The sequence below is a fragment of the Primulina eburnea genome, chromosome 18 (assembly GCF_022965805.1).
Source record: "Primulina eburnea isolate SZY01 chromosome 18, ASM2296580v1, whole genome shotgun sequence".
In the NCBI taxonomy this organism is placed as follows: domain Eukaryota; kingdom Viridiplantae; phylum Streptophyta; class Magnoliopsida; order Lamiales; family Gesneriaceae; genus Primulina; species Primulina eburnea.
The window spans coordinates 28,706,403-28,730,993 of NC_133118.1; the positions used below are offsets into that span (position 1 = coordinate 28,706,403).

The 24,591-nt window shown below is 34.3% G+C and overlaps 3 protein-coding genes and 1 long non-coding RNA gene across 5 annotated transcripts; 1 reads left to right on the forward strand and 3 right to left on the reverse strand.

Moving 5' to 3' along the window:
• Window positions 1-6,174: 6,174 nt before the first annotated feature.
• LOC140819246 (tryptophan aminotransferase-related protein 2-like) lies at window positions 6,175-10,668 on the reverse strand. The gene is made up of 4 exons (XM_073179257.1): window positions 10,648-10,668; window positions 10,310-10,459; window positions 9,753-9,825; window positions 6,175-6,206 (listed from the first exon to the last, which is right to left on the reverse strand). The coding sequence occupies exons 1-4, from the start codon at window positions 10,666-10,668 to the stop codon at window positions 6,175-6,177; spliced, it is 276 nt and encodes a 91-aa protein (XP_073035358.1).
• Window positions 10,669-12,323: 1,655 nt separating this feature from the next.
• LOC140819600 (uncharacterized) lies at window positions 12,324-14,444 on the forward strand. 2 transcript variants are annotated; one of them, XR_012115243.1, is made up of 4 exons: window positions 12,324-12,581; window positions 12,950-12,989; window positions 13,488-13,681; window positions 14,120-14,444. It is a non-coding gene; the product is annotated as an uncharacterized lncRNA (long non-coding RNA). The 2 variants fall into 2 exon arrangements; XR_012115242.1 differs by lacking the exon at window positions 12,950-12,989 and having other exon boundaries at window positions 12,329-12,581.
• Window positions 14,445-14,497: 53 nt separating this feature from the next.
• Window positions 14,498-19,250, reverse strand: LOC140819599 (FKBP12-interacting protein of 37 kDa). Its single transcript, XM_073179757.1, has 14 exons — window positions 19,112-19,250; window positions 18,964-19,015; window positions 18,811-18,869; window positions 17,982-18,049; window positions 17,678-17,714; window positions 17,378-17,465; window positions 17,176-17,240; window positions 17,011-17,088; window positions 16,282-16,329; window positions 15,917-15,970; window positions 15,550-15,711; window positions 15,293-15,362; window positions 15,007-15,062; window positions 14,498-14,821 (listed from the first exon to the last, which is right to left on the reverse strand). Exons 1-14 carry the CDS (start codon window positions 19,136-19,138, stop codon window positions 14,684-14,686), a joined length of 1,002 nt encoding a protein of 333 aa, XP_073035858.1. The 5' UTR covers window positions 19,139-19,250; the 3' UTR covers window positions 14,498-14,683.
• Window positions 19,251-20,511: 1,261 nt separating this feature from the next.
• LOC140820206 (kinetochore protein SPC25 homolog) lies at window positions 20,512-24,419 on the reverse strand. Its single transcript, XM_073180537.1, has 8 exons — window positions 24,161-24,419; window positions 23,916-23,981; window positions 22,779-22,925; window positions 21,683-21,796; window positions 21,512-21,601; window positions 21,308-21,430; window positions 20,932-21,149; window positions 20,512-20,765 (listed from the first exon to the last, which is right to left on the reverse strand). The coding sequence occupies exons 1-8, from the start codon at window positions 24,327-24,329 to the stop codon at window positions 20,754-20,756; spliced, it is 939 nt and encodes a 312-aa protein (XP_073036638.1). The 5' UTR covers window positions 24,330-24,419; the 3' UTR covers window positions 20,512-20,753.
• Between the last annotated feature and the right edge of the window lie 172 nt (window positions 24,420-24,591).

Sequence of the window (24,591 nt, forward strand, 5' to 3'; positions counted from 1 at the left end):
TTTGAATATTTGTTTAGCCATACTTTAGTGATGCAAATATGGGGAATTCTTTTAAATTGTGAGAAGTTTTTAAATGATTTTCTAAAAATACTTATAATCAGATATGACTTTGTCGCATTCTGGTCAAAGGGTTGAATGACTTAATATAAGTTATAAAATTAACTTTAAGTTTCAAATATATTTTTTAGACCATTTTTACATTAATATAAAAATATATTAAATTGAGCTATATTTATTTTATTTATATTAATACTAAAATTTTTATAGAATTTTAAATTTTTAGTATGAATTAGTGTATATTTGTACGGATTAACCTTTTAGCTTTTTCAAAATTTCGATGTACATCATAGTATATGTGTTATTTTATGATTTATCAATTATTATAATTTCGAATAAAATTGTTTGAATGATGTACCAAGATTTTTGCTTCATAGTAATTATTTGATGTTTGTCTATGTCCAAACTGCATGTATTAATTTTTTTTTAATTGTTGACTTTAAAAACTAATGTGAACTTGTTTTGCATTTGACATGAATGATTCCTAAGACTAAAAAAAATAGAAAAAATCGGTTTTATTCAAGATAAAGGACAAATACAATTCAGTCGATCTTTGGGTGAGCAAAATATTGCTTTCAACAAAAATAACCAAACAAAGTGAATTAATTTTAAAAATTGGTTTAATTTATTTGGAAGTTCGATTTAGTTTTTTAAAACATCGGTTAGTTCAGTTTGGTTTTATGTTTTAATATAAAACTTCAGTTAACCAAACAAACTGAAATTTTATAAAAATAATTAATATACTATTTAATTTTTATTTTTTAATATAAAACTTCAGTTAACTTTCTAATAAAATTTTATTGGACAATAGAACCAGACTTAAAAAATATTTTTTTAATAAATAAAATTTAAATTTACTTAATTTGATTTTATATTGCATTTTTTAATTAAAACCTGATTTTTTTAAAAAAAAAAAGATAAAAGTTCGGGCTGATTTGCTCTGTTTTATAGTAAGGTTCGTTCGGTTTGATTTGTCGAAAAAAAGTTCAGTTGATTTGATTTTAAAAATTTCGGTTCAATTTTAACCGAATACTCATCCATATTAGTGTCTAACCCGGGACAGACCGTCTCATATATTTTCGAATCCTAACTCCGCCTCTGACAGAAAATTAAAATAACAAATAAACAAACATATATAACAAAAATACCAGTTTTGATAAATATATTATGATTTACAAGTTAACGTTTACAAACCGACTAAACAAACCACCTTATTTCCACTAATATAATTATATCCTTTCTTCATATCATTTGAAATTATATGCACATCAATTATAGCATTAATACTCCTAAATCAATTAATTTGAATTAGTAATTCACATGCTAATTGGTGCTTTAGGAAAAGGCTAGGCACTTGAAAAGTTATTTATTTCATATGTAGATTCTAGCTAGGTTGACTCATCTACCAATAAAATTGTATTACATACTTTTTATTTATGGTAAAGAGATTCTCTCGCATGATGTTACTAATCATGTTGCTCATGATTACCTCCATTAGTTTAATTTATTTTTTTTTCCTTTTTCATTATGGAAAAAGCAAAAAAAAAAAAAAAGGCCAAGATTATGGGCTTTAATTTATATAATCTTGCATTTTATTAGAAAATATATAGGTTTCAATTTTTTGGAAGAGATTCAAAGTTCTTAAATGTATGGCACAAGTAATGAATTTGGAGAAGTAAAATAGAACTAGATGAAAGAAAAAAGATATAATATGAAGTTTTATCGAAAATAAATTCGAGAGTACCAAATTACATAAACAAAAATCGAAAAACGCCCTAATTTGCATATGAAGTTAGCAAGTCGATGTCAGGTTATAAATAATCTGATATCAAGATCTCAAGCTTATAAACGAAGTTTTAAATTTGACGCACAATTGTAACAAACTCTTTTCGACTAAATATGCAGACAGATAGTCCCTCAGTTTGGCTCGAAGTTACCAACAAATTGAAGATATGATTTGAGAATTGTTGTTTGAGAGTAAAATAGTCTCACGAATTTATTTGGGCTCCCATAAAAGTTGTAGTGGGCCATTTGTTTTCTTGTCAGCCCAATTGTAGTATCAAGTCATATTACAATGAATTTATTTGGGCTCCAAGGAAAGTTGTGGTAGGCCGTTTATTTTCTATCAGCCCAATTGGCGGATCGAGCCATATTTGTGGTTTGGCAACTCAATTATGGCCCAAAGGTGCCTATATCGATAATCTTCAATCAGCTCTACTTTGGGTGTTCAATGATTTACGAAGACTTCCAACTTGTGAGAGTAACACTGTAGAATATAAGTTTTATAATCAGAAAATGAAACCAACTCCCTTTTGAGAAAGAAGAAGAAGTTCAAAATGAATGCAAATTTTCTTCCATTTTTTTTATTATCTCAATGTTCATGTTACACTGTTTCTCATTGTGATAATTCATTCAAATAAATTGATATTTGAGTAACAAATCTCGAAAATGTGACCAACAGACACCTTTAAGTGCCTCTCTTGCGGCCTTGGAAAATTCTTGGGCATAGAGAGGGTGCTTAAGAGCGTCCTCTACATAACAGAGGCGCTTAGGTTCCTTGCCTTTGGTCTGGATTGCTCAGGCCACATTTGGACGTTGAGGCGCCTCATATATGCACCTCAACACATTCCATGGCTCATAGAACAATCTGTTTCGAGTTTTATATATTTATTAGTTTAGTTTACATTCATTAAGCTTTAAATTGATCCAAAAATTCCTCAAATTAATGAAATTAATGCATGAGCACACGTAATATCGAAAGATAGTTTATTTGGAAAATCATCGCATCATGAGATGTGATTTTTTGCTTTGAACCTCCTTTAGTATAATACTATTGGATTTATTAGGTCTCGAAGTGAACATGATGTCTTAAACTTCTTGACGGTTTGTGTAAAACCAGATAACAATATCTACACGATAACTTTCTATATTTTTCTTTTGTTTTTTGGTTGTGTCCGTTTTGACCATGAAACACATCTTTAATTTGTTTCATAAGTTTTTATTTGATACGACTCGTCCTCACACTTATGTAGGTCACTAAAAGTACAATACTTATCCTCACTACATTAATAGGTTACAGCACTCATCGTCCTAGCAATGAGAAGATAATAACTCTCAAGTGTTAGCTGAATTTTTATAATTTTGTTTTCCTATTGAACTAAAATCTTCAGATCTCTAATAAACAAGTTTGAATTACTACTATGAAAACTTCTTTTTGAAGATTTTAAGTTCATTTTTCCTGACAAGTTATATACTTGATTTCTATCCAAGGCTTTATACAATGAATCTCCTAAATTGTCTTCTGATTTCACTCAATCAAAAATGATAACACCATTATGTAAATTAAGTTTATCATGATATAATGTATTTAACGATCATGTCTAGACCAAATATCGTTCATTTATTTTTATATCATATTTTAACATGGTATTTTTACCTTAAATAGGACATGAAATGTCTACTACTAAAATAATGCCATAATTTTTTTTCAAGCTAATTTTTGAAAATGCCCATACACATGGATGCGCATGAAAACATTTCACCATGCTTATTAAAAATCTATTTAATCACTAAATAAAAATAACTGCAGTTAAATGAATCATAAATATAATCAAATTTCTAGAATACTGTTTGAAAAGAACTCAAACGCAACAATCAAAGCATGTAGTACCATCAACGTACAAAAGGATATAAAATGTATAAAAAAACAATGTTCATCCATGACCCATAAACTTATAGTGCGGAAAAATGCAAGGTCCTCGGGTCAACGTACACACACCAGTTCCGCCTACTTAGTATTCAGCGCTTCTCGTCTCCACATCATCATGCTCAACTATATCATTCACATCTAGTGAGCCTAAAGACTCAACATATAACAAGTACATATACATAACATATAACAATGAAAAGTACTATAATTAACATATATTTCATTATCTTAGAAAACATGAACTTAAACATAGTCTGTCAAAGCATAATGTGTCCATAACATATCTCGTCATATCAGCATATACGTATTCATTTTATTTATTTGAATTTAGATCAATAGTTGTCACTTTCGTATCAGTTCTAGTCGATAGATCCATCTACATATAACCGCGGTACCCGGCGGCGGGGACATCAGCGACAATTTTACCCATCTACTGAGCCTTGGCCTTACATGTTCATGTTCGTGTTCATATTAGTTACAATCAACTCCCTTCTTTCAAAAACATGTCATCACATTCATTACTTATAAAAATCATGCATATACGTACATTTTTCTTAAAACGAAGCATGAAACGTATTTTTCGTATTTCCAAAAAAAGTCATGTTCGTGATAACATATACATTTAAAACATGTAAATTTGTGATCATGACGCTCCCAGGACTGCTAACTCGACCCAGGTGCAAAATGATCATTTTTCGCCCTTGGAAACCTTAATTGACCATTTTACCCCTGGACCTTAAAGTTCCGACCTGAAGCCAACCAAACTACTTAAAATACCTAAAAACATATTTATAATAATTTCCTAGATGTAACCTCGAAACCATTCCATAACTTTTACAATTCGTTTTAAAATTTAGACCGGGGTCCCGGTTTTAACCCGAATCAATCCTTAACCAAACTTTTCCAAATTTTAACCACCTGGTGTGTTGTCGTTGTGCCACCAAAGTTAAATTCCTACTCTTTAAATAAAATTAGTGTAATGGTGAGCAGGGTCGAATCCACATGGAACGGGGGGTGATTTCTTTCGAGTAAAAGTGCAAATAAAAGGGGGGATTTTTGGATATGAATTTAATAAAATATTAAAACTAAAATTAGAAAGCAATAAAAAATAATAAATCTAAACGAGATTTAAATTACCAAACTGATTCACGGGAATTTTCACTATTCAATCGTGTCACTGTTCATCGGCTAACATATTATTTATTCATGCAGTTACAAGTAATTAACCTTAGAATTATAAGGATAGCCGCTAAAATCGTTGTGTTTTCCTAATTTAATTGACCAAACCCAGCATCCAGTCAAAACTTATCAATAATTAACTGGGCACAATAGCGTTCCATATTAATTAAAAAAAGCATTTCCGTTTTGTGAAAACAGTTAATCCTAAATCTAACAACCGAGATAGCTGCAATTGATAGATTGAGTTTCGTTGATTTATTTAGATTAAATATGCTATGATAGCACAACACACCTAATCTATTGCTACTCATGTACCAATCGTTCATGACAATTACGGATCACCGAATTCATGGATAGCAGTAGAAAATTATATATCTAATTAAATTGTCAGATTAATCAACATACAACGTTCATATAAATAAATCACAAATCAACAAATACTTGAACAAAACACGAATATTAAATTAAATCACATAAACCTCACAGTGATAATTTGAAATAGTAAAAATATTCCTGAATAGAAATAAAACTTAGCCTAAAAGTGTGGAGAGAGTTGGAGAGAAAATCCTTGAGACCCTTGTTTCTTGTGCTTCACGTGGGATTTTTTGGAGAGGAGAGTTGAGAATTCTCGTCCAATCTAATTCTTTTTATTCTTGTGCTTCGGCGCTCTTCTTCCAATTGAGTAGTAGGCTTTCGGGTCTTAAAAAATTAAGCTAAAGAAGCGCATTAATTCTAATTAACCCTAAATTTTAAATATAAAATAATAGATAATATTTTATCTAGATTTTGCCTCCTTGCAATTTTTGACAGCTGAAATATCGTCACAAGGCGTGGCCACGCCTTATTCCAGGACTTTTTTTGGTTTGGTCATTCACTTTCAAACTCTATCTTGGAAACTTCAAATGTGAAAAACATCACCTTTTTAACTCAAATTTTCTCCAAGACCGCGAAAGTTCCTCCTACAATAAAATTATACAAAAATGTATCAATTAAACATATCGGAGGTTGAAATAATGAGAAATATAAAAATAAAAATATTAACTATTATGAGCCTATCACAACCACTTATTCACACCCTACCATCCTCTGATCAACCTAAATCAGCCCAATTAAGACCCTCATATGCCGCTGAAACCTTGCTAGAATTTCCTGTATGTGTGCATCGAAAACCCTAGTTGCACCTAACCCTCAAGAACTCGATCCTAACCCAAACTAGACTGGACCAGACTCTATCCAACCACTCCTAGCCCATATCTGGACCCTCCTGGACTGACCTAACAAATTCCCTCAGCCTCATGTACGCGCACCCCTGGGTTCCCCCTTAAACGCTTGATCTAGCCACCATTTTGCCCTAAATCGCCTCCTAGCTTCGAGCCATGCATTGTCACGCTACCAGCCAACCATGTACCACTCCAGGGCCTTATCATGGACCACACACGTCCCAAGCCAGCCCCTAGAATGAGCCATGCACAGCTACACCACCTCTTTTACCCGATCTAGCCGCTATGCGCTTCCTAGGACCCAAGCGATCGGCCTCTCCCCTTAGACCTGAACCGAAGCCCTCTCAACCTATCCATCATAGACCTCAACATGTTTATTCCTTGAAACCCAGATCTAGAAACCCTTGCACGAAATCCATGGAAAACGTGTGTTATATGTAAAACTGTATGCATATTTCATGACAAACCTTGCAAAAACAAAGCAACGTAATAGAACTAATAATTTCTCATGCATAGACACACAAATCAGCATATAATGATGTGAATGATGAGCAAAACGATATTTTGGGCGTGTCTTTGCGTTTTTACGCTCGAAAACATAGAGATACTCGTGTAGATCGAAAGTGCACCGGATAGACGGAGAAGGATCTCTTTGCCAAACTTGAGAGAAGTGGGCAAGAAAGTTGCTGCAACTTTCATAAAAAGCTGCTGCTGAATGGGAGAAGTGGGCGGCTGAAGGTGAGTGATTAGGTTTAGGGTTTAATTGTAGTGTTTAAGTCAGTATATTAAGTGCTAATGAGCCCTTAATTTAAAATAAAGGGATTAAAACGATTTTAGGTCCATTAAGTAATAAAATAATCCCATTAAGCCCAAAAATTCTCTCGAAAAATATTTTAATTAGGTAAGTTTTTGAAAATATTGTCTGAACCCTCCAAAAGTCCATCGACTTGCTAAGATTTGCGTAATGGTTAAAAATATGACCCGACGAGTAAAATACTCTACCAAGGACCATTTTCAAAAATCACCTTTAATTACACCATGTATTAAATAATTTAAAATAATTTTTAATAAAATATTTTTTCTTGACTGTCTCCGGTCTCCGTTCCTCGTTCGAGTGCGAATACTATTAAAAGCTCCAATGCATGAAACCATAATAAACAATTAAATAGAACATATACATGGAATAATCATGCATTTAATGTTTTAAAAAAATTTATAAACACATATTTTAGTAAAACTATATATTGCATGTAGTCGGTTTACGTCACTCGAATTTCCTAGACCTTACAAGACACCCTAATACTTAGAATTATTTATAGGAATTTGTGACATTTTGAAGTCACACAAACTTTGAAATATTTAGTACACTATTAATATGAATTTCAAGCATTAAAACTTATAAATCCAAATTCAAGAGTTTATTTCTTGCAAGTTTGGATTTAAGCGGAACTGCTTAAGGAATTCGAAACAACTCTCTAATATAATTCAAAAGTTCGAATTTTAAGAGCATAACTTTATAAAATTCAAATTAAAGAGTTCATATCTTGTAAATTTTGGATATTTAAGTGTGAAAACTTAAAAAATTCGCACGTAGAATTATATTAGAAAGAAAAGATAAAGGAGAATTATATTGTTCCATCTCAGTACTCAAAGGCTTCCCCCAAAAAAAATTGGTAAGCATAACTTTATAAATTCTAAGCATCATAACTTAAAAATCCAAAATGAAGATTTTATATCTTGTTAATTTTGGATTTAAGCTCACTTACTTATAGAATTTTAAAGCCTTCCAAGTTCATATTCCTTATAATTTTGTAAGATTAAAAATCTTGCTAAGTTTTGACTTAATATTTATTGCTTAAAAAGTTCAACTGATATAAGAAAATTTAATGAATAGACTTCTAATTTTATATCCTTTCAATGTCTTCTCTTTCACTACAATTTCGATGTCGGATAACACAAATAAATGATACATGTTGTCTTCCAACGCTACTTTTACGGCCCAACAAACTAGCCGAGCTCAAGCACGAGCTCAAGCTCGGGGCACATAAACGAGCCGAGCTAATGAGCTTATGAGCCAAATATCTTCAAGCTCGAGCTCAACTCGTCTCGATTCGATAAAATTGTCGAGCTCGTCTGTATAAGCTTAACAAACGAAATTTTTATGGACGAGCCGAGCTCCAAAAGCTCGTGAGCAACTTTGTTAGTTAACATCCCAGATATTATAATTATTATTGAGCTTGTATTTCAATTTTTCTAGTTGGAAATAACAAAAGTTGAATAATTATGATCAGAATTATAAAATATTCTACTCATCTTTAAAATCAAAAGAGCATACATCGACAAGTTAGATATATTCTCCATCCAATATTGTAATCTCATTTTTTATTTAATATTTTTGAATTAATTTATTTATTATTCAATTACAGTATAACATTCAGCTCCAAGCAGTACTTTTGAATCCTGGCTTCGCATGTGTCAATACTTATAAGAAATATATTGATTAGAAAAATATGCAACGCACACAGAGAACACTGATAAAAAAAAATAGAAAAAATCTTAAAATTATCTCACGAATCAATTTTATAAACATGTCTCCTACCTAATTCAAACTATAAAATTTCATTGTAATAACTATTAATTTTCAAAATATAAATAGATTCTATTCATTTTATTTTAAATATAAATATATGACGTATCGCTTATCTCTTTAAAAATTTATCTCCCAAAAAAAATTACAAATTAATTTATGTGATAATAGATTGAAGAAGGATTGGGTTCTCTGCATGCATACGTTCATGCTTCAAACATGTGTCACCCCTACAGAGCCACGCGTCCCAGTTCAACCCCTTCAAATACACTCTCCGACACTTCAATCTCACAAACATCGCCACCACCGTCGTAAACCACCGGCCATGGAGGAGCAGCAGCTACAGCGCCACCACCCCACGACCGAGCGCATCGCGGACTACTTCCAAGAGAAGGGCCCCTCCACCTCCCAAGTGCTCGCGGTGATCACGCTCTTCCCCATCGGGGCCGTCCTCCTCTGCCTCGCTGGACTCACTCTCTCCACCACCCTCGCCGCCCTCGTCGTCTCCACGCCAATCTTCGTCCTCTTCAGCCCCATTCTACTCCCTGCCGTCCTCACCATAGCCTTTGCGGTGGTGGGTTTCTTGACCTCCGGAGCATTCGGGATCACCGCTCTTTCATCAGTTACATGGCTGATAAATTACTTCCGCGGGATGAGGGGGAGCTTGCCGGATCATTTGGAGAAAGCTAGGCGGCGCGTCCAGGAAGCCGGCGGGGACACGGGCCAGTATGCCCGAGATGTCACGAGATCTTGAACTAATATGTTTTGTAAAATTCCGTGTTCAATGTAATATTGCACAGCCAATAAATGTAGGTTCGCATGATGTTTTGGTACGTACATTCAAAAAGTTTTTCTCTAATCACCCAAATGCATAATATAATGTCTAAGCATGCATGATGGATATTTTGATTCGCGAGAATACGCTAAATTCAAAACTTGCTAAAACTTCCAATTATGTTTGATATTATGCTGAAATACGGTGCTTACCCGAGACGAGTACCGGCATGGCCCGTGCATTTTGAAACCGTAAATAGCATGATATCGTGATCTGCAGTAGAAGAGATGGAACTATACTGTCGCCAGCGGTTGGCTAAGTCATGTATCAGTATTCCAGCTTGTTTATTATTCACCGGAGCTTCGATTCCCTTGATGATCCATCATGGTTGTTTGGAGATGTTATGATTTCGATATACGGCCCATTTCCCTTGAATTTGTGAGCATCGCCACCCCATTCGTATAGTCCAGATTTCAGATAATTAGCAAAAAGAATGGGCATGCATGCCTGCAAACATTTAGTAGATTTGACATGAAAACTTGATGGCTTTGTTTATTGGAACCAAAGTATTGGAAGATCATTATTTTTCTAGTAGCAAATGTGAATCATCTGACAAGATTTATTCGCAGGGGAACATCTGGAACTGATATTCCAAATAGTTCCAACTTAGTCTAATTAGTCGACAAAACACATCCAGTTTTTCATGAAACAAGAAATGACTTTATTACTGAAAAATGTTATGAAGGTGAACTCATGTATGGTGCAGCGGACACGACAGAGACCGGCTCGGAAGGATTGGGCTGAGAGGTGGCATACAACGCAGCTGGGATAAGCTGTGTGGAACCCGTACCAACCACGATGAACCGGTCTTGAGTCACAGCATTGCCTACCAATTTGTGCAGCCTAACTACTGCAATCTGCAAATTCCGGCTCTAAAAAGAAGCAAATGATTTTGACATCAGAGTTATAGCTTATGAATAAACTTAAATAATTAAACAAGCAAGAAGTTCGTTTACTTTAATCAAGAGCTCCACTCAGCTTATCCATGATTTCGAATGCAATTTCATTGCTTAGTGATACCCCATGGATCCGGCTCAGGAGCCCGTGGCCCATCCCAAACCCAAATGGAATACAGGCCCATCAATGGCCTAGGTATTCTCTTATAAATACCAGGTTTGAGCGTATGATACGGAATTCAATATATTGTTTTCAGCAGCACCCTTAGCTGCTCCCCCATATATCCTCAGTCACTGACTTGAGCGTCGGAGGGGCTACGCCAGGACACCTTCCTGGTCCCCTCTTAACGGTCTTTTTCGTGATTTCAGGCTCGGGACCATTTGAAAACACTACGTCTGGACTAGTGACACTTACTGAAATCAGACCCTAAATTTCCGTGAGTATCACTTAGCTTAGATAACTTAAATAAAGAAAAATTCAAGATAATCACATATTTATTTCCACTATACTCTTCTAATATTATGTTAATTTTTTATATTCATTATAATTAATATAAGACAAAAACTTGTGTTAGACGGTCTCGATCGTATTTTGTGAGACAGATATCTTATTTAGATCATCCATGAAAAAGTATTATTTTTTATGAGTATTACTTTTTATTATGAATATCGATATGATTAACTCGTCTTACAGATAAAGATTCGTAAAACCATCTCATAAAAGACGTATTCTAAATATAAATACTCTAATACGTAGGAGCATGTCATAATCTGATAGACAATTGATTATCTTTTCTATTTTATAAAGAATGTCGCACCATAAAAACTTCTGATGACGTTTTGGTATGGCCCATATATCTAAAAAATGACCTAATTTACTTCTAAAAATTAGAACATGGACGGAGAAATAGGAGAGAAGAAGTATAACTATCTTTCACATTTTATATCTGTTAAATTCATCCGGTAAAAGATAACAACATTCCACATTTCATGATATTTTTTTTTTATAATATGTTAAATATTTCAAGTTGGTTGGATTAAGTATTTGAAAGTTGTGTATATGAACTAGGACAATTATCTCTGTTTGAGTTAACTTTTGGGGTTGAGTTACTTCAATATGTGTCACTCATTAATGTCTTGTAAGCTTCACACTCTAGTTATTCATTCCTACCGTAAGGAAGGTGTGTTAAATATACCAAATCAGTTAGATTAAGTCATTGAAAGTTATATATACGGAGTGGGATAATCCCCCCTTAGGGGTGATTTTCTTCCTAATCTGACGAAGAATCTAATACCCGACCCGAATGGAGTAGGGTATGAAGGAGATTTTTAATCCGATTAAATAAATAAGTAATCGAGTATGAGGATTTTCGGTTATAATGTTAAATCTAATATATTTTTGTTGAATGATATTAGTCTGATGTAATGATAAAAAATAATAATGTATAGTTGATATTATCTTTGTTGGATAATCATATTATGATAAATTGTTTCTAATATTTTGTTATTTTTTTAACGTTTAATTTGCTAATTTTTATATATATGTTTTTCTTTTTCTCGATAATTTAGTAAATATCTATAATTTATTCGGAATAATTCAAATTTGAACAAATGAAATCATATGTGACAATAAAATATGGAGTTAGTCTCATGTGAGACCGTTTCATGGATCATAATCTATGAGACAGTCCCACAGATCATACCCTGTGAGACTGGTCAATCTTACCTATATTCACAGTAAAAAGAAATATTCTTAGCATAAAAAGTAAAATTTTCTATGAATGACCTAAATAAGAGATCTATTTCACAAATACGACCATGAAACCGTCTCTCACAAATACGAAGTCGAGAGCGCGTGCCTCGACCACAGATGCGTCCGCCTAAGGAGTCCCCATATAAGCGCCATCACGGTATCCGCCACCTCCTCCGCACGGCTCACATCCACGTGGATCATCCCGCTCAAGCCAAGGTCGGAAGCTAAGGCTGAATCAACAGCGCGGTCGGTCGAACCGAGGCAGACAATCAACTGCCAAGGGCGGAGCCGCCGCAGATTCGATCCATTAAACGTTGGTTTGAATTGAAGCTTAAAGAGAAGCTGGTTAGTTTGATCTATGGAATATACTAATTCAAGTTTTTTATTGTGGATCGAGGCTGGCCTAGTAGATTCAAGTACATGTTGAATATAACTATATTGGAGGTCGCTGAGTTTTGAATGAGATACATTTTGGTTGAAAGTCATCTTAATTGCTATTTGGAATGTCAAGTAGTCCTTCATTCTTGGAGAAAAACACTGTTTTTTGGTCCATATTCTTTCTGCATACGAAACCAATTTTAATCCCTAGCTCAAGTATTCAATTTAGCCTCCCTCATGATGGAATACCGTCTAGTTTGCCCCCTTCTGATGGGAATCCGATTGTGGGTTTTTTAGTTGTTTGTTGATTGATGGTTCTAAATGGCTGATTGCAGGAAACATATGTGTTGCATATGAAATGGTGGCATAGTTCATGTGAAGTGTTTGATTTTTTGTCATAGACCAAACTGTAGAAAGTTTAAGGATTGAAGTGTTTGAGCTTAAAAGTAGGAGGACCAAACAAGTGTTTGAGACATTGTTCTTTATTTTTCTTTCTTTACTGTTGATTTTCTTTCTAAATTAGTCTAAGCTAAGAAAAAAATGATTTTGTAGTAATATTAGGCGCAGACTCGATGAAATTGTTGGCAGGGGAACTCCTGTGAGCTTGATCTGTGATAACTCCTACATGTTTTCTTCATTTTTTGAGTGGAAGTAGAATGGTGTAGCATCAAATTAGCACATGTATACTTAACTCATTTATGCAAATGCATCGATAACATCAGTCTCTCAGTACATGGATTGATTATAATGATATAAATTAGTATTTGTTCTGCTTGCTTTAGTTTTGACAATGCATGATTCCGTACACCTCTTTGTAATTTTTCTCGATGTTTAATGAATGAAAATATTAAAAAAGTCGCTTCTTTTATGCAGATGAAGTGAGATGGTGATGTGGAACAAATGCGTACTTTTTCTGAGTTTGTAGTTTCTAATGAGAGAACATTATGGGGTTGGTTCTTTTTGATAATCGGCTCGCTCTCGTCACTGGGTTTTCTCTACGCTGCTGTGATATCAAAACTTATGCCTTCATCCAACAATGCTGTTATCTCTGCCATACAAAATGACTGGTATATTTCTTTCATTTGCATCCAATTTCGAACTAGTGGAGAATATGCCTCCATACTCATTAAAATTTTAGCTAATGTTAGTAGTATCTTCGGTTCCATGTTCCATTTAGATTTCATTATATTTAAACTATTACACTTACATCACTATAACTTTTGAGATTTTGTTTTATGGCACTTGAAATATGATGTGAAAGATGGGAAATGAAAATATAAGCTTGCTAATGTTTTGCCTGGACTAGTATTATGTGGCACTTCAAGTTTTATTCTATTTTTTTCTTGAGCGAATTTTTATGTTTCATGTATACTTTGTGTTTTCTGCACAGGATCTTGATCGAAATACATACCTATAATTTCAAATAAAAAACAAAAGCATTTTGTGTTTACAGAAGATGGGATTTTTTAAAATCAAAGGATGCATAATATTTTTTGGTTATGCAGGTACTACTGCTTCTTGGTCCCATTGACGCTTCCAATCCTCCTCATTGCTGTGTATTTCCATTGGCTGAGCATGAAGTTATTCAAACATGCGTGATCCCTACTTTAATGAAGCGTCGAATATCATTCATTCGTTCGATGGTGCATTCATCAGTTTCAACTTTTAGTCATCTTTATGGATTTCCAACGCGTACGCTGTATACAAATACCACATCTTGTCGTCCGTCGAGTCTCAGAAAAATCATATGGGAGTCTTGCATGCATGTAACTGGTGATACACAAGTGATCGTCAAGCTTCTACGAACACTATTTTAGGTTTCACTTCTCATTCCTGAGCTTGATTATTTACTCATGAATTAAAAAACTTTGAACAAGAACGAAGACCCCGATAATTTCCTCTACTGTAATGCTTATCTAAAAATAAAATAAAATTGTACAGTACTGCGATAGAGACCGACGCCGCTCTAGCTCTCGGTGCTTGTAATTTTTCTGGCGAAATTGCTATTGTGAAATGAAGATGGCGGTTTTAAAGGATACAGGAAGAAATTGGACAAGAAAATGAAAAAATTAGCTTTCAACTAAGTTATCAATTGGAGCAGGCACTCCCCCATCACTGGTAATCTCCTCGATGATGTTGCTATTCTCTAGCTTTAGTCTTCGGATTTCATCTTCTTTTTGTTCTAGTTTCTCTTGCAAGATGACCACCTGTAACCATTGCGATTAAAATTCAACTCAAAATCAAGATGATATAGGATCAGATACCTGCTAATATTTCTAAGATGTGCTTCCTACTGAGATTTGCATATGATTCAAGTGCAATTTTGCTATACTCAACAATTGTTACCACACATTGCAAATGAAGATGCAAACTGGTAAAGACAAGGGAATACCAATTCATTTGATCTATCCACATCGCCGGTCAGTCGCTCCATTTGCTTACAAAACCCTGCACGAGGACAAAACAGTAGATGTTGAATGAACCAAGGACTCTCAACCCACAATAATAAGGCATAACACTCCCACAATAAAATATAAGATAATCTTATAATGGTATACGTATAAAATTTCAGAAGAAAAGCTATGGCATGAGATGATTGACTTAAATCCCAGCATTACATGCACTTCAACAACTATGCCACACTACAAATAAGTTTTGAAAAATTGTGAATAACTGACCTTCAAATTGACTCCTGAGTTCAGCATTTTGAGACTTTTGCAAAGCAAGTTTCATAGCTAGCTCATGCATCTTCAAGAAACAACGAACAGATATATTAACAATCTCATCTTACAATGTAAAGCGGGCTACAGATTTCGGGCTAGAATCAATTATGACCAACGGAACTAAAGGTATACAACCTGCTCTAGCTAACCTTCTAGTAAGTAAATCTAACTGAAATATGGTAACTTACTGCCTGATGAAAATGGATTCTTACCTTCCCTTCGTTAGCTTGGTTACCAATCTCATCATTCTCTTCCTGCAGAGTCCTGCACTTCGCCATTAACATCTTTCCCATTTTACTTTGTGGGGTGAAACTAACGGCAGCTATATTATCCTGCAACTCTTTAACCTTCTTATCTTTCTCTTCAACCAAATTCTGACAAAAGAATAGTTCAAGCAAAAATCAGGTGAGTATGCAAGTACAAATGCATTGGAACATGTTTACAAGACATGTGTGAAGTACTAAGCATTATCTAGACAACTTTGTCTTCAGGCAATTATATGTATAACCAGAAAGTAATCATTAAACTCAATTGTAACATGATTCACAGTTGTTGTGATCATCAGTCCAAAACAAGTACCTTCAGTCGTGTGAATTCTTCATGGATAGCTGGATCAAGCAATAATCTCCTTGCCTGCTCAGCATTTCACCAACACAGTTAAAAAATAAACAACAGCATATAGAATAAAGAGAACTGATCCAGTATGCGATAGCAGGAATTTTGATATTTTTGCGTTTCTCTTTGAAATTTCTGAGAACCAAAGCTAGGAAAGTAAACTTGTACAGGTTAAATCACAGAACTGTTTATAATTTTCCTTTTGTGTGCATTTACGAAACTAGCCCCTGAATTATGAATCTTCTAGAGCCTTTTAAAAGATCCAACAAATAATGAAAGTGCGCCGATAGGAAAATCGTGTAGGAAGATCTATCATTTTCAAAGTGCACCTGCATTGATGCTGGTTTCAACTGAGCTCTCAAATCTCGAACAGCAGACTGTGTTAAAGTTAGAAGAGAGAGTAAAGAAATGGATAAAGGACAAATATGCATGAAAACTAAGTCTTAATTGATAAAATTAGCAACTTCAAACATAGCCGTATAAAGAAGAAGAAAAAGAAACAAGCTTTAGTAAGTCTTCCAGGCACGAATTTAACAATCTTGAATAATCCCATCAAAGTAAACTCATTAATTAAACATCCTACCCACAAACGGAACAATAAAGAAATGGGCCACCTTTGAAGGAGAAAGGGAAAAAATAAGAAACACTGCAAGTAAAACAGAAAAAGTTATTCTATCTCATGCAATTAGTGTTTGGCATCATTCAACACATAACCAAGGCTTCAACATCTGCCGACTGAATTCCCAGAGATACGGATGATGGTCATGGAATGATATTCATATTCCAATGAAAATATGACAGAAAATTAGGAGAAACTTACATCAGCAAGCCACATCACTTTCATGCAGATATATACTAGTACTCGGAAAACGATAAACCTTTTCATCTTTCCTCAACCTGAACTGAATATCCTATCTTTTCAGAAATATTAACAAGAATATGCATGCATTTTTCGATAGCATATCAAATAACGTGAAATGCACGTGTGTCGTGTAGCCAGTAGTTGATGATGACAAGAACAAGCATGCATTTTCATTAGCATATCAGCACATACTTACCTTCAACTCAGCTATCTCTTGCTCCCGTTTTGCAAAGGTCACGATAAAGGCAGCTTCTTTTTTCTTTGCCTTTTCAAGCTGATAACAAAAAGATTCAGAAAAAAACTAAATCTCGCCATCAAGGAAAAACATTCAAATTCAAGGAGCAAAACATAAAATGCATACTTGCTCTCGCAATGACTCCTCTGAGGACCTCAGGGTCTGAAGGTAGCTGAGCAGTAATTTTGGATCTGACAGAGACATAAAAATCAATTTGCACAAATTAGAATTCCAAAACCCAAAATGGTAAAGAAATTTTAATCATGATAGTCCCAATAACAGAAGGAAATAAACTATAAGACAGGGGCACCACTAGAATAAGACAAACCAGGATCTGCTCCTGCGGGTACAAATGACTCATTTTGGACAGATGAGCGCCACTTTTGAATCTCAGATTTTGCTCCTTCAAGTTTTGTCTGAAGTGACCGCATTAGGATGACAAACATATTCATTAATAGAAAAAATATAATGGATAACAGTATAAATATTATAAACTTTAATTGAAACAATAAATGATAGTTCTATTTTCTATTTTGCCTAAGTTGCATATCCTACTGAAAAATGTAAATGCAAAAAACTACAGAGACCACAAGGAAAAATTATTGTTAAGATAAACTTAGATGTTTACCTGGCATCTTGAGAGTTCATCTTGACAGTTCTTGAGACTGCAAACAAGAAATCAGAGAATAATAGCTCGTAAATGCTTTGCATTCCAGGTAAAAATACTATAGATATCTGTTTGTATCATTAGCTTAGCTTTTACGAGGACTAAGTGTAATATTTACCAAATATCTAGTACCACGAATCTATTAGGAAGGTGATATCTCACAAAAATCTTCCAAGTGTAATATTTACCAAATATCTAGTACCACAAATCTATTAGGAAGGTGATATATCACAAAAATAGTTTACAATTGACTGAGGAACAACACCTTTCACGAAGAGATAAGATCATCCCTGTTGCTGCTCCTGGTGCAGTTTCCTCGACTTTCAGGGTAGCCTTAAATGTCAAAAAATAAAATAAAAGCCACTTGAGTTCAAAGGATCAACCAGATGCAATGCGTTAGATGCAAAACACAAAGTACATGACTTATACGACTAGAAGATACTTAAAATCCAAACTAAGACAAACAAATGAGTGTTGCGCATTTTTTCTTACGTACCTGCAGGACAGGCTAGGAATGTGTACGAAAAGTTCACAAAAAGGATTCTTTCAATATTTAATATTACATATCAAGTCGCCAATTCATAAAAATTGCAAAAATCAACACTCAAAACTAGATCAAAACTTCTCAGTCACGGGAGGTCTTTGAGTTTTCTTAAATTTAAATTATAGATCGACAGAAAATTCGAAAAACTAGAGAAAAATCCATTAGGAGAAGCTCGCACAGTTTGGTGCTTACAATGTATCAGGAAATATCACGCTAATCAAAATTTTGATACGGATTGATAACCTTAAATCAATATATTTTAACGAGCTAAGGAAGCACTTGTTGAAAAGATAAGTACTGATGCACCCTGTGACTATCATTCCAGTCCCACACATCGAACCATCCTCTCTCCGAAAAACTAAAACAAAACTGCTATCATGTGCACCAGGAAAACAATCAACTCCACCAGTTCATTGGAGTTCCCTTATATGATGGGTCTCAAACAACGAAGTCCAACTTCAAATTGACATGAGACAAACATATGCAAGCAGCAAGAATAGCACTTGAACATGTATGATAATTCAAGTAGTCAAAGAAGTAAAAAGCTAACCTTCTTCGATCCAAAAATATCCTCTTCATCCTCGTCGAGATCTCCGAAGCTTCTCTTACCTGAAATCAAACGGCACTCACAATAAAAACAATGACATTAAGCAAACAAAATGAAAGACATTACTTCACTCCACTCAATTAGCATGGAAAGAACCTGAACGCTTAGCAGCATTTCCACCCGAGAAATCGCCTCCAAAATCATCTTCCTGAAGTTTTGAAGAAAACATTAAACCCTAAACAAACGAAATCACAGTGGATGAAAACCCGTAACAGAAACCTGAGATGAAAATCATGCAACTTACATCATCGAGATGATCATGAGACGCCATTGGAATCGGAATTTGGATTCTGAGCCCGGAAATAAACTTCGAGCCCTACCGGAAACAGGCGTGGGATGGCTAACAGTAAATTTCGCACTTGGAATATAAATGGACCTTTATGTGGCCCGGGCCGGGCCGGCCCCGCCCGGTTTCAATTTTTACCCAATTCCATTTTATGTAAAAATTTATTAACAAAAGAGGTGTATACAACAATAAATAGAGTGTAAATAATAATTTTCTAAAATCCGACAAGTCGATTTTTAGAAAATCCGACAAGTCGATTTTTAGTTTTTTTTTAAAAAAAATTGATTAGTTCAATATTAGGTGTAAGTGAGTCAGACTACTGGTGAACAGTTTGCTCAAAACTCGACTCAAATTTGACTTGATCGAGCTCGACTTTTTACTCGAGTCGAATTCTAGTTTTAATTATATATTAATATATATATATATATATATATATAATTTAAATAAATTGAGGGTATTTTTCTCTATATGAGTATGAAATTCAAACCCTAATATTATGCTATAAAAATTTTCAAATTTTCTATCACAAGCTTGACTCAGCTCGTGTGCATCAATCACTAGTTCAATTCCATTTAAGTTTTTTTTTTTAAAAAAAAAAGATTTACAATTATATATGTTTATTCTTGACTTTTTCAGTTTTTTTGGCTATTTCAATTTTGTAGAAGTTAAATTCAATTATTTGTTGGAAAACTTTTACAAGTGGCTCCAAATTCTATTTGAGAAAGTTGAGTATATACCTATCATTAAAAACTCAAAAACTCATGTGAGACGATTTCACGGGTAAATTTTGTGAAACAGATATTCTATATAGATCACCCACGAAAAAATATTACTTTTCATATCAAATATATTAATTTTTATTGTAAATATGGATATGATTGATCTGTCTCACGAATAAAGATCCGTGAGACCGTCTTATAAAAGACCTACTCTATTAAAAAATATTGGTTTGGTTCAATCTACTATGAAAATACACAGAGACCTAACACTACTATCCCATTTAAATAAATAAATAAAATTAATTATATAAATTAAGTTATCTATGCATAGTGAAAAATGTTAAAATTCAAGATTAATTTTGCAATTTCCAATACAATTATACAAAGTTCCGATTCTGATTCAAGACCAAGACCATTATAGACAATTCCGGTTTCGATTTATGATCCAAAGAAAATCGTGTTCAGTCTGGTATACTTAGGAGACATAATAGGTTGCATTACACCACACTATGAGACTATCTTCCTCTCTTATTCCTATCATATTGTTTTGCGGGTCCATCCCATGTGTTGATCATCGTACACAAAGCCCTGCAGATTGCAGCTTATGGAGAAAATATGCAAGCAAATACTGAAATCAAAGGCATGGAAGACAGTTGCGAATACGCACTCCAGTAATCAATCAACACGTTCTCTACATATGACGAAGGTCGATTACAGTTAAATAAAAGAACATAAGATTTAGATCAATATGTTAAAAGCTAATGGTGTCCTTGAACACAAACTAAATACATACTACATGAGCTATATAACACACAAAGGAGAACTTTGTTGATAGTAAAACAGTAAACCGACGAGGTGTTTGAATGCGGTAGAAGTCATCTTCACTTTTTACCCTGCAAAGATTCAACATTTCCAGTCAAGGAAAAAGAAAGAAACATCACCATAGTTTGAAGGCAATTCTATGTTTGGGTGGCATGGATCGGGTGTTTTGGGTACCCGATAGTGTTGATTTAGGAGCCAAATTACCCAACCCAAATGCCTAGATTAGTTAAGTTACACCTTCAATCGGGACGAACGGCGAATAGTAGAAGAAGATCCTGGAGATAGAATCGTTTGTCCTGTCCCAACCTCTCTTGCATTCCTGGCATATTCACCAGAGTGGAGCCCCTTTCTCTTTACTGGTGATTTATGACTCTGATAAGTAGAATCAGAAGCCACGGGGGCAGAGATGGAAACTGTTGTAGAGTCTTGATCAATTGACGCTCCGATAGAAATTCCTGGATGGCAATTTATACGTATTCTTAGAAACATGACTAGGCGAAATCAATGAACGGCCAAACTAGAAGCTTTTGACAGTCCAGTGTGCACTGTTGTTGCACAAGTTTTTTACATTTTTCAAGGTGGGACGGAAGATATGTAAGATAGAATGTCATACCACGAGCTGCAGCTTCTTGGAACTTCACCCTCATGGTTCTGACAAATTTAAACAGCCCGTTGCTGTTATTTAATTCGCTAACTAGCTCTTTTGTGTCAGTCAGGGGCGGATCACAGTCAAGCACTGAAGATAGGGACACAGAAAGGAAAAATGATTAGATTTTGTTCAACGGAGAACTAAATCAACCAGTTGAGAGTCACTTACTAGTATATCTCTCGTTCTCATGGCGAACAACAAAGGAGTACTCTTCGTTGGGGTTCTCAGGGTTGATGTTTGTAAAGACGAATTTGACGCCTATAATTAGAATAGAATACTTAGAAACACTTGTTTTGGTAAGATGAAACATAAACAAACTCAGCAATAAGAGACACCCACCACGACCACATTCAATACGAAAGCCAAGTACTTTGTTATACCATGAAATGGCATCTTCAATTTGGTCTCTATGTTCAGAGTTCTGATTTAACTTCTCCTTGTATGCAGTCAAAGCTTTCCTCCAATCAGACATATTAAGAAAGACAATCGAGAAGATCAAACATGAATACTAATACATGAAAAGAAAAAAGACATGGATACCTAAAGCTTTTCAATGTAGATAGATAACAATAAATGAATTTCCATGAAATACAGATCTTTGTAATTAGTTAAATTGAGTTTAAACTAATTTACAAATTGACAAAATAATATGAAATATTTATAATGAAGATAAAATGAGATTGGATGTAAAGAAAATATCCACAAAAGCAAACAAATAATAATAATACACTTTCCTGCTCTATATTAATAAATTTAGGTCATCAGGAATCAAGTATCATGGTTGCGTGATTGAAAACAGGAACAAAAGGTCAAAGCATCCTTACTTTTATTTTCATTTTTTCAAAATGTTGAAATATTAATTAGAGAAATTGTCATCCATACATTTCATTAGAGAATTTTAATTATCAACCAAATCTGATTTGTTAATGTATAAAGTTACTGTAAAGCCTCTCACAAACTCGAACTCTCGGGACCAGTTGTTTCAATATGATATTGAAGTCATGAGGTCAAAGTTATAAGCTTCTCGGAGCGCGAAATTCAAACATTTATTAAGTAGGTCTTTGGTGCCCTTTGGTGCCTAATATCCGACCAACTTATATACGCTTTGGGTATTGAATGCCTCTATATGGAATATTAAAACATAAAAGTATTGCGCAAAAACATTTTGACAAGCTAGAGCTTTTTACACTTCCTTAGCAAGGCTACACACAAAAAACTTGGTAGCCATAGATGACTAAAAGATGCATAATAAAGTATATCAAATTTTTTTTATGTGTTTTCCATCTTCAGTCTCTACTCTCTATCATTTAACTTTTATTCTCTCTGGATTCGCACAACAGAAAAATTTTCATTATGTAAACTATCATACAACATGATGGCATCGATACTCCATAAAGTGAATAATTGCAGCCAACACATTTGAGAAATCATCTACCTTCTGACTGTCGAGCTACTATAGCAGCATATTCATCTTTCCTTGACTTTTGATCATCCACAATTTTATTTAATTCTTCAATCCTAGCATTCTCAACAGATATAGACTCCATCAATGCCATCCTCCTTGCCTCTTTTCTAGTCTTTGCTACAAATATCGAAATTTTCGAACAAAACTAAAATTTAAGAGTGCACCAGTGCAAAAGCCCGCTTTCAAAAAATAAAAATTAACTACAGGATGAGCATCAAACAACCCTAGCAAAAATGAAAAGAGAGAGAAATGGAACACTTTATCATGCAAAGAGGAAAGATTAAAAACCAAATTAGGCAGTTTTACTCAAGAAAATTGGTTGAGAAATTTAATTTTGTCAAATTTAAAGTAGGCAAATGTTCTCCATAAGTAGCCTGCTGGTTTCCCAAAATTTAGGAATCTTCCTGATGTATGATGCATATGCAATCAACCAAGTCATTTTTAAGGTATTGCTTCTTGACATCAAAGATACAGTATCCCTCATTGATGAAAGTAACAATACAGTCTTGTGCTCTCAAATGGAACGAAACATTTTGGAGTACCAATTTCAGATAATAACCCACAATTTCTAGCAGTACTAAACAGTAGATTATGTTATTGGGAATCCCAGATATTATTTCATAGTCCAAGCCACCTATAATACAGAAACTTAGTGAGAAAAGATAATCCATAATTCAACGAGTAAAATTATTAATATAAGTAACAATTGCATCATCGAATTGAAATAGAAGTGAATGATATGTTAATAACCATTGGGTTTCAAACAAAATAAAATATGTAAGTCCGTTTCTTCCAATTCGCTCAATATCCCAATAAAAGAACATGCACCCTAATATTACCCCCATCAGCAAAAAAGGCATTCAGGTCCACAAAGTGTAATCACTCTTATAAGCAAACCAAGATTCGTTGCAAATATGAAGTAGGCAAAACTACTGCAGCAAAATTTAAAGCACAATCCCTGTTTGACTATTCTGCACAAAGAGGAAACCCAGCCAGCTTCGCATATATGACAATCAGTCCACTAATTATAACATCCAAACGAAGAAAAAAACTTAAATTTTTCTTCATACGTAAGAAGAAAGAAAAGAAAGAGGTAAATATAATTACCAGATAGAGCTTTAACCATAGCATCTTCAGCTTCTTTCAACTCTCCTTTAAGGTTTCCCAACTTCTCTGAAAAAATTGAAAACAGAAAACTAAATCCCTTCGACAGAATCAAGAATCCCAAAACCTCAAAATTCCCGGACCAAGGCAAACATATCATTACTTCCTTAAAACACAGTAACAAAGCCTAAAAAATTAAGTGTCCCTAATTCAGTGCAAACAAAAAAAACGCTCAGAAAAGAAAATGCCTTGAAATTGAATGGTTTTTTGAGCTTCGGACAGAGCAGAATCGAGGAGATCCCTGTACGAGGTGTAGGAAGAATCGACCTTGCGCTGCTGAATAGCGATTTCCCTTTCGCAAACCAGCCTGGATTCCGCCATTCTATTCCGAACATCATCTCTGCCTCCACTCTGCATCTAAGCTTGTGCGTGAAATCGCCAATTTTGCTAGAAATTGAGGGTTTGATTTGAACGAAGAGGAAAGGAGTGAAGCGTAGTGGGAAGCCCGCCATTTTATTTTTGCCTTTTTTAAAATTTATAAAAATCTTTTTTAACTGGGCCGAAACTTATTTTTCGGCCCGTCCAGGAAAGGCCTCCATCCTGGGCTGGTCCGGTCTACTGGAAAATATAAATGTTTACTCTACTGTATAAGTAGGCCCAAATATGTATATTCCCTTTT

Coding starts and splice junctions, on each gene's coding strand:
- LOC140819246 (XM_073179257.1), bottom strand. CDS start 10,668: ATGGGCCTGTATTCCATTTGG. Junction 9,826..10,309: donor AGCCCAATCCTTCCGAGCCG/GTCTCTGTCGTG, acceptor CGCTGGCGACAG/TATAGTTCCATCTCTTCTAC. Junction 6,207..9,752: donor AAAATGCACGGGCCATGCCG/GTACTCGTCTCG, acceptor TCAGTCCAGGAG/GGTCCAGATATGGGCTAGGA.
- LOC140819599 (XM_073179757.1), bottom strand. CDS start 19,138: ATGGCGTCTCATGATCATCTCGATGAT. Junction 19,016..19,111: donor CTCATGATCATCTCGATGAT/GTAAGTTGCATG, acceptor TCAAAACTTCAG/GAAGATGATTTTGGAGGCGA. Junction 16,330..17,010: donor AAGAGATAGCTGAGTTGAAG/GTAAGTATGTGC, acceptor ACTTTAACACAG/TCTGCTGTTCGAGATTTGAG.
- LOC140820206 (XM_073180537.1), bottom strand. CDS start 24,329: ATGCAGAGTGGAGGCAGAGATGATGTTCGGAATAGAATGGCGGAATCC. Junction 23,982..24,160: donor AAAAACCATTCAATTTCAAG/GCATTTTCTTTT, acceptor CAATTTTTTCAG/AGAAGTTGGGAAACCTTAAA. Junction 21,431..21,511: donor TGAGAACGAGAGATATACTA/GTAAGTGACTCT, acceptor CCCTATCTTCAG/TGCTTGACTGTGATCCGCCC.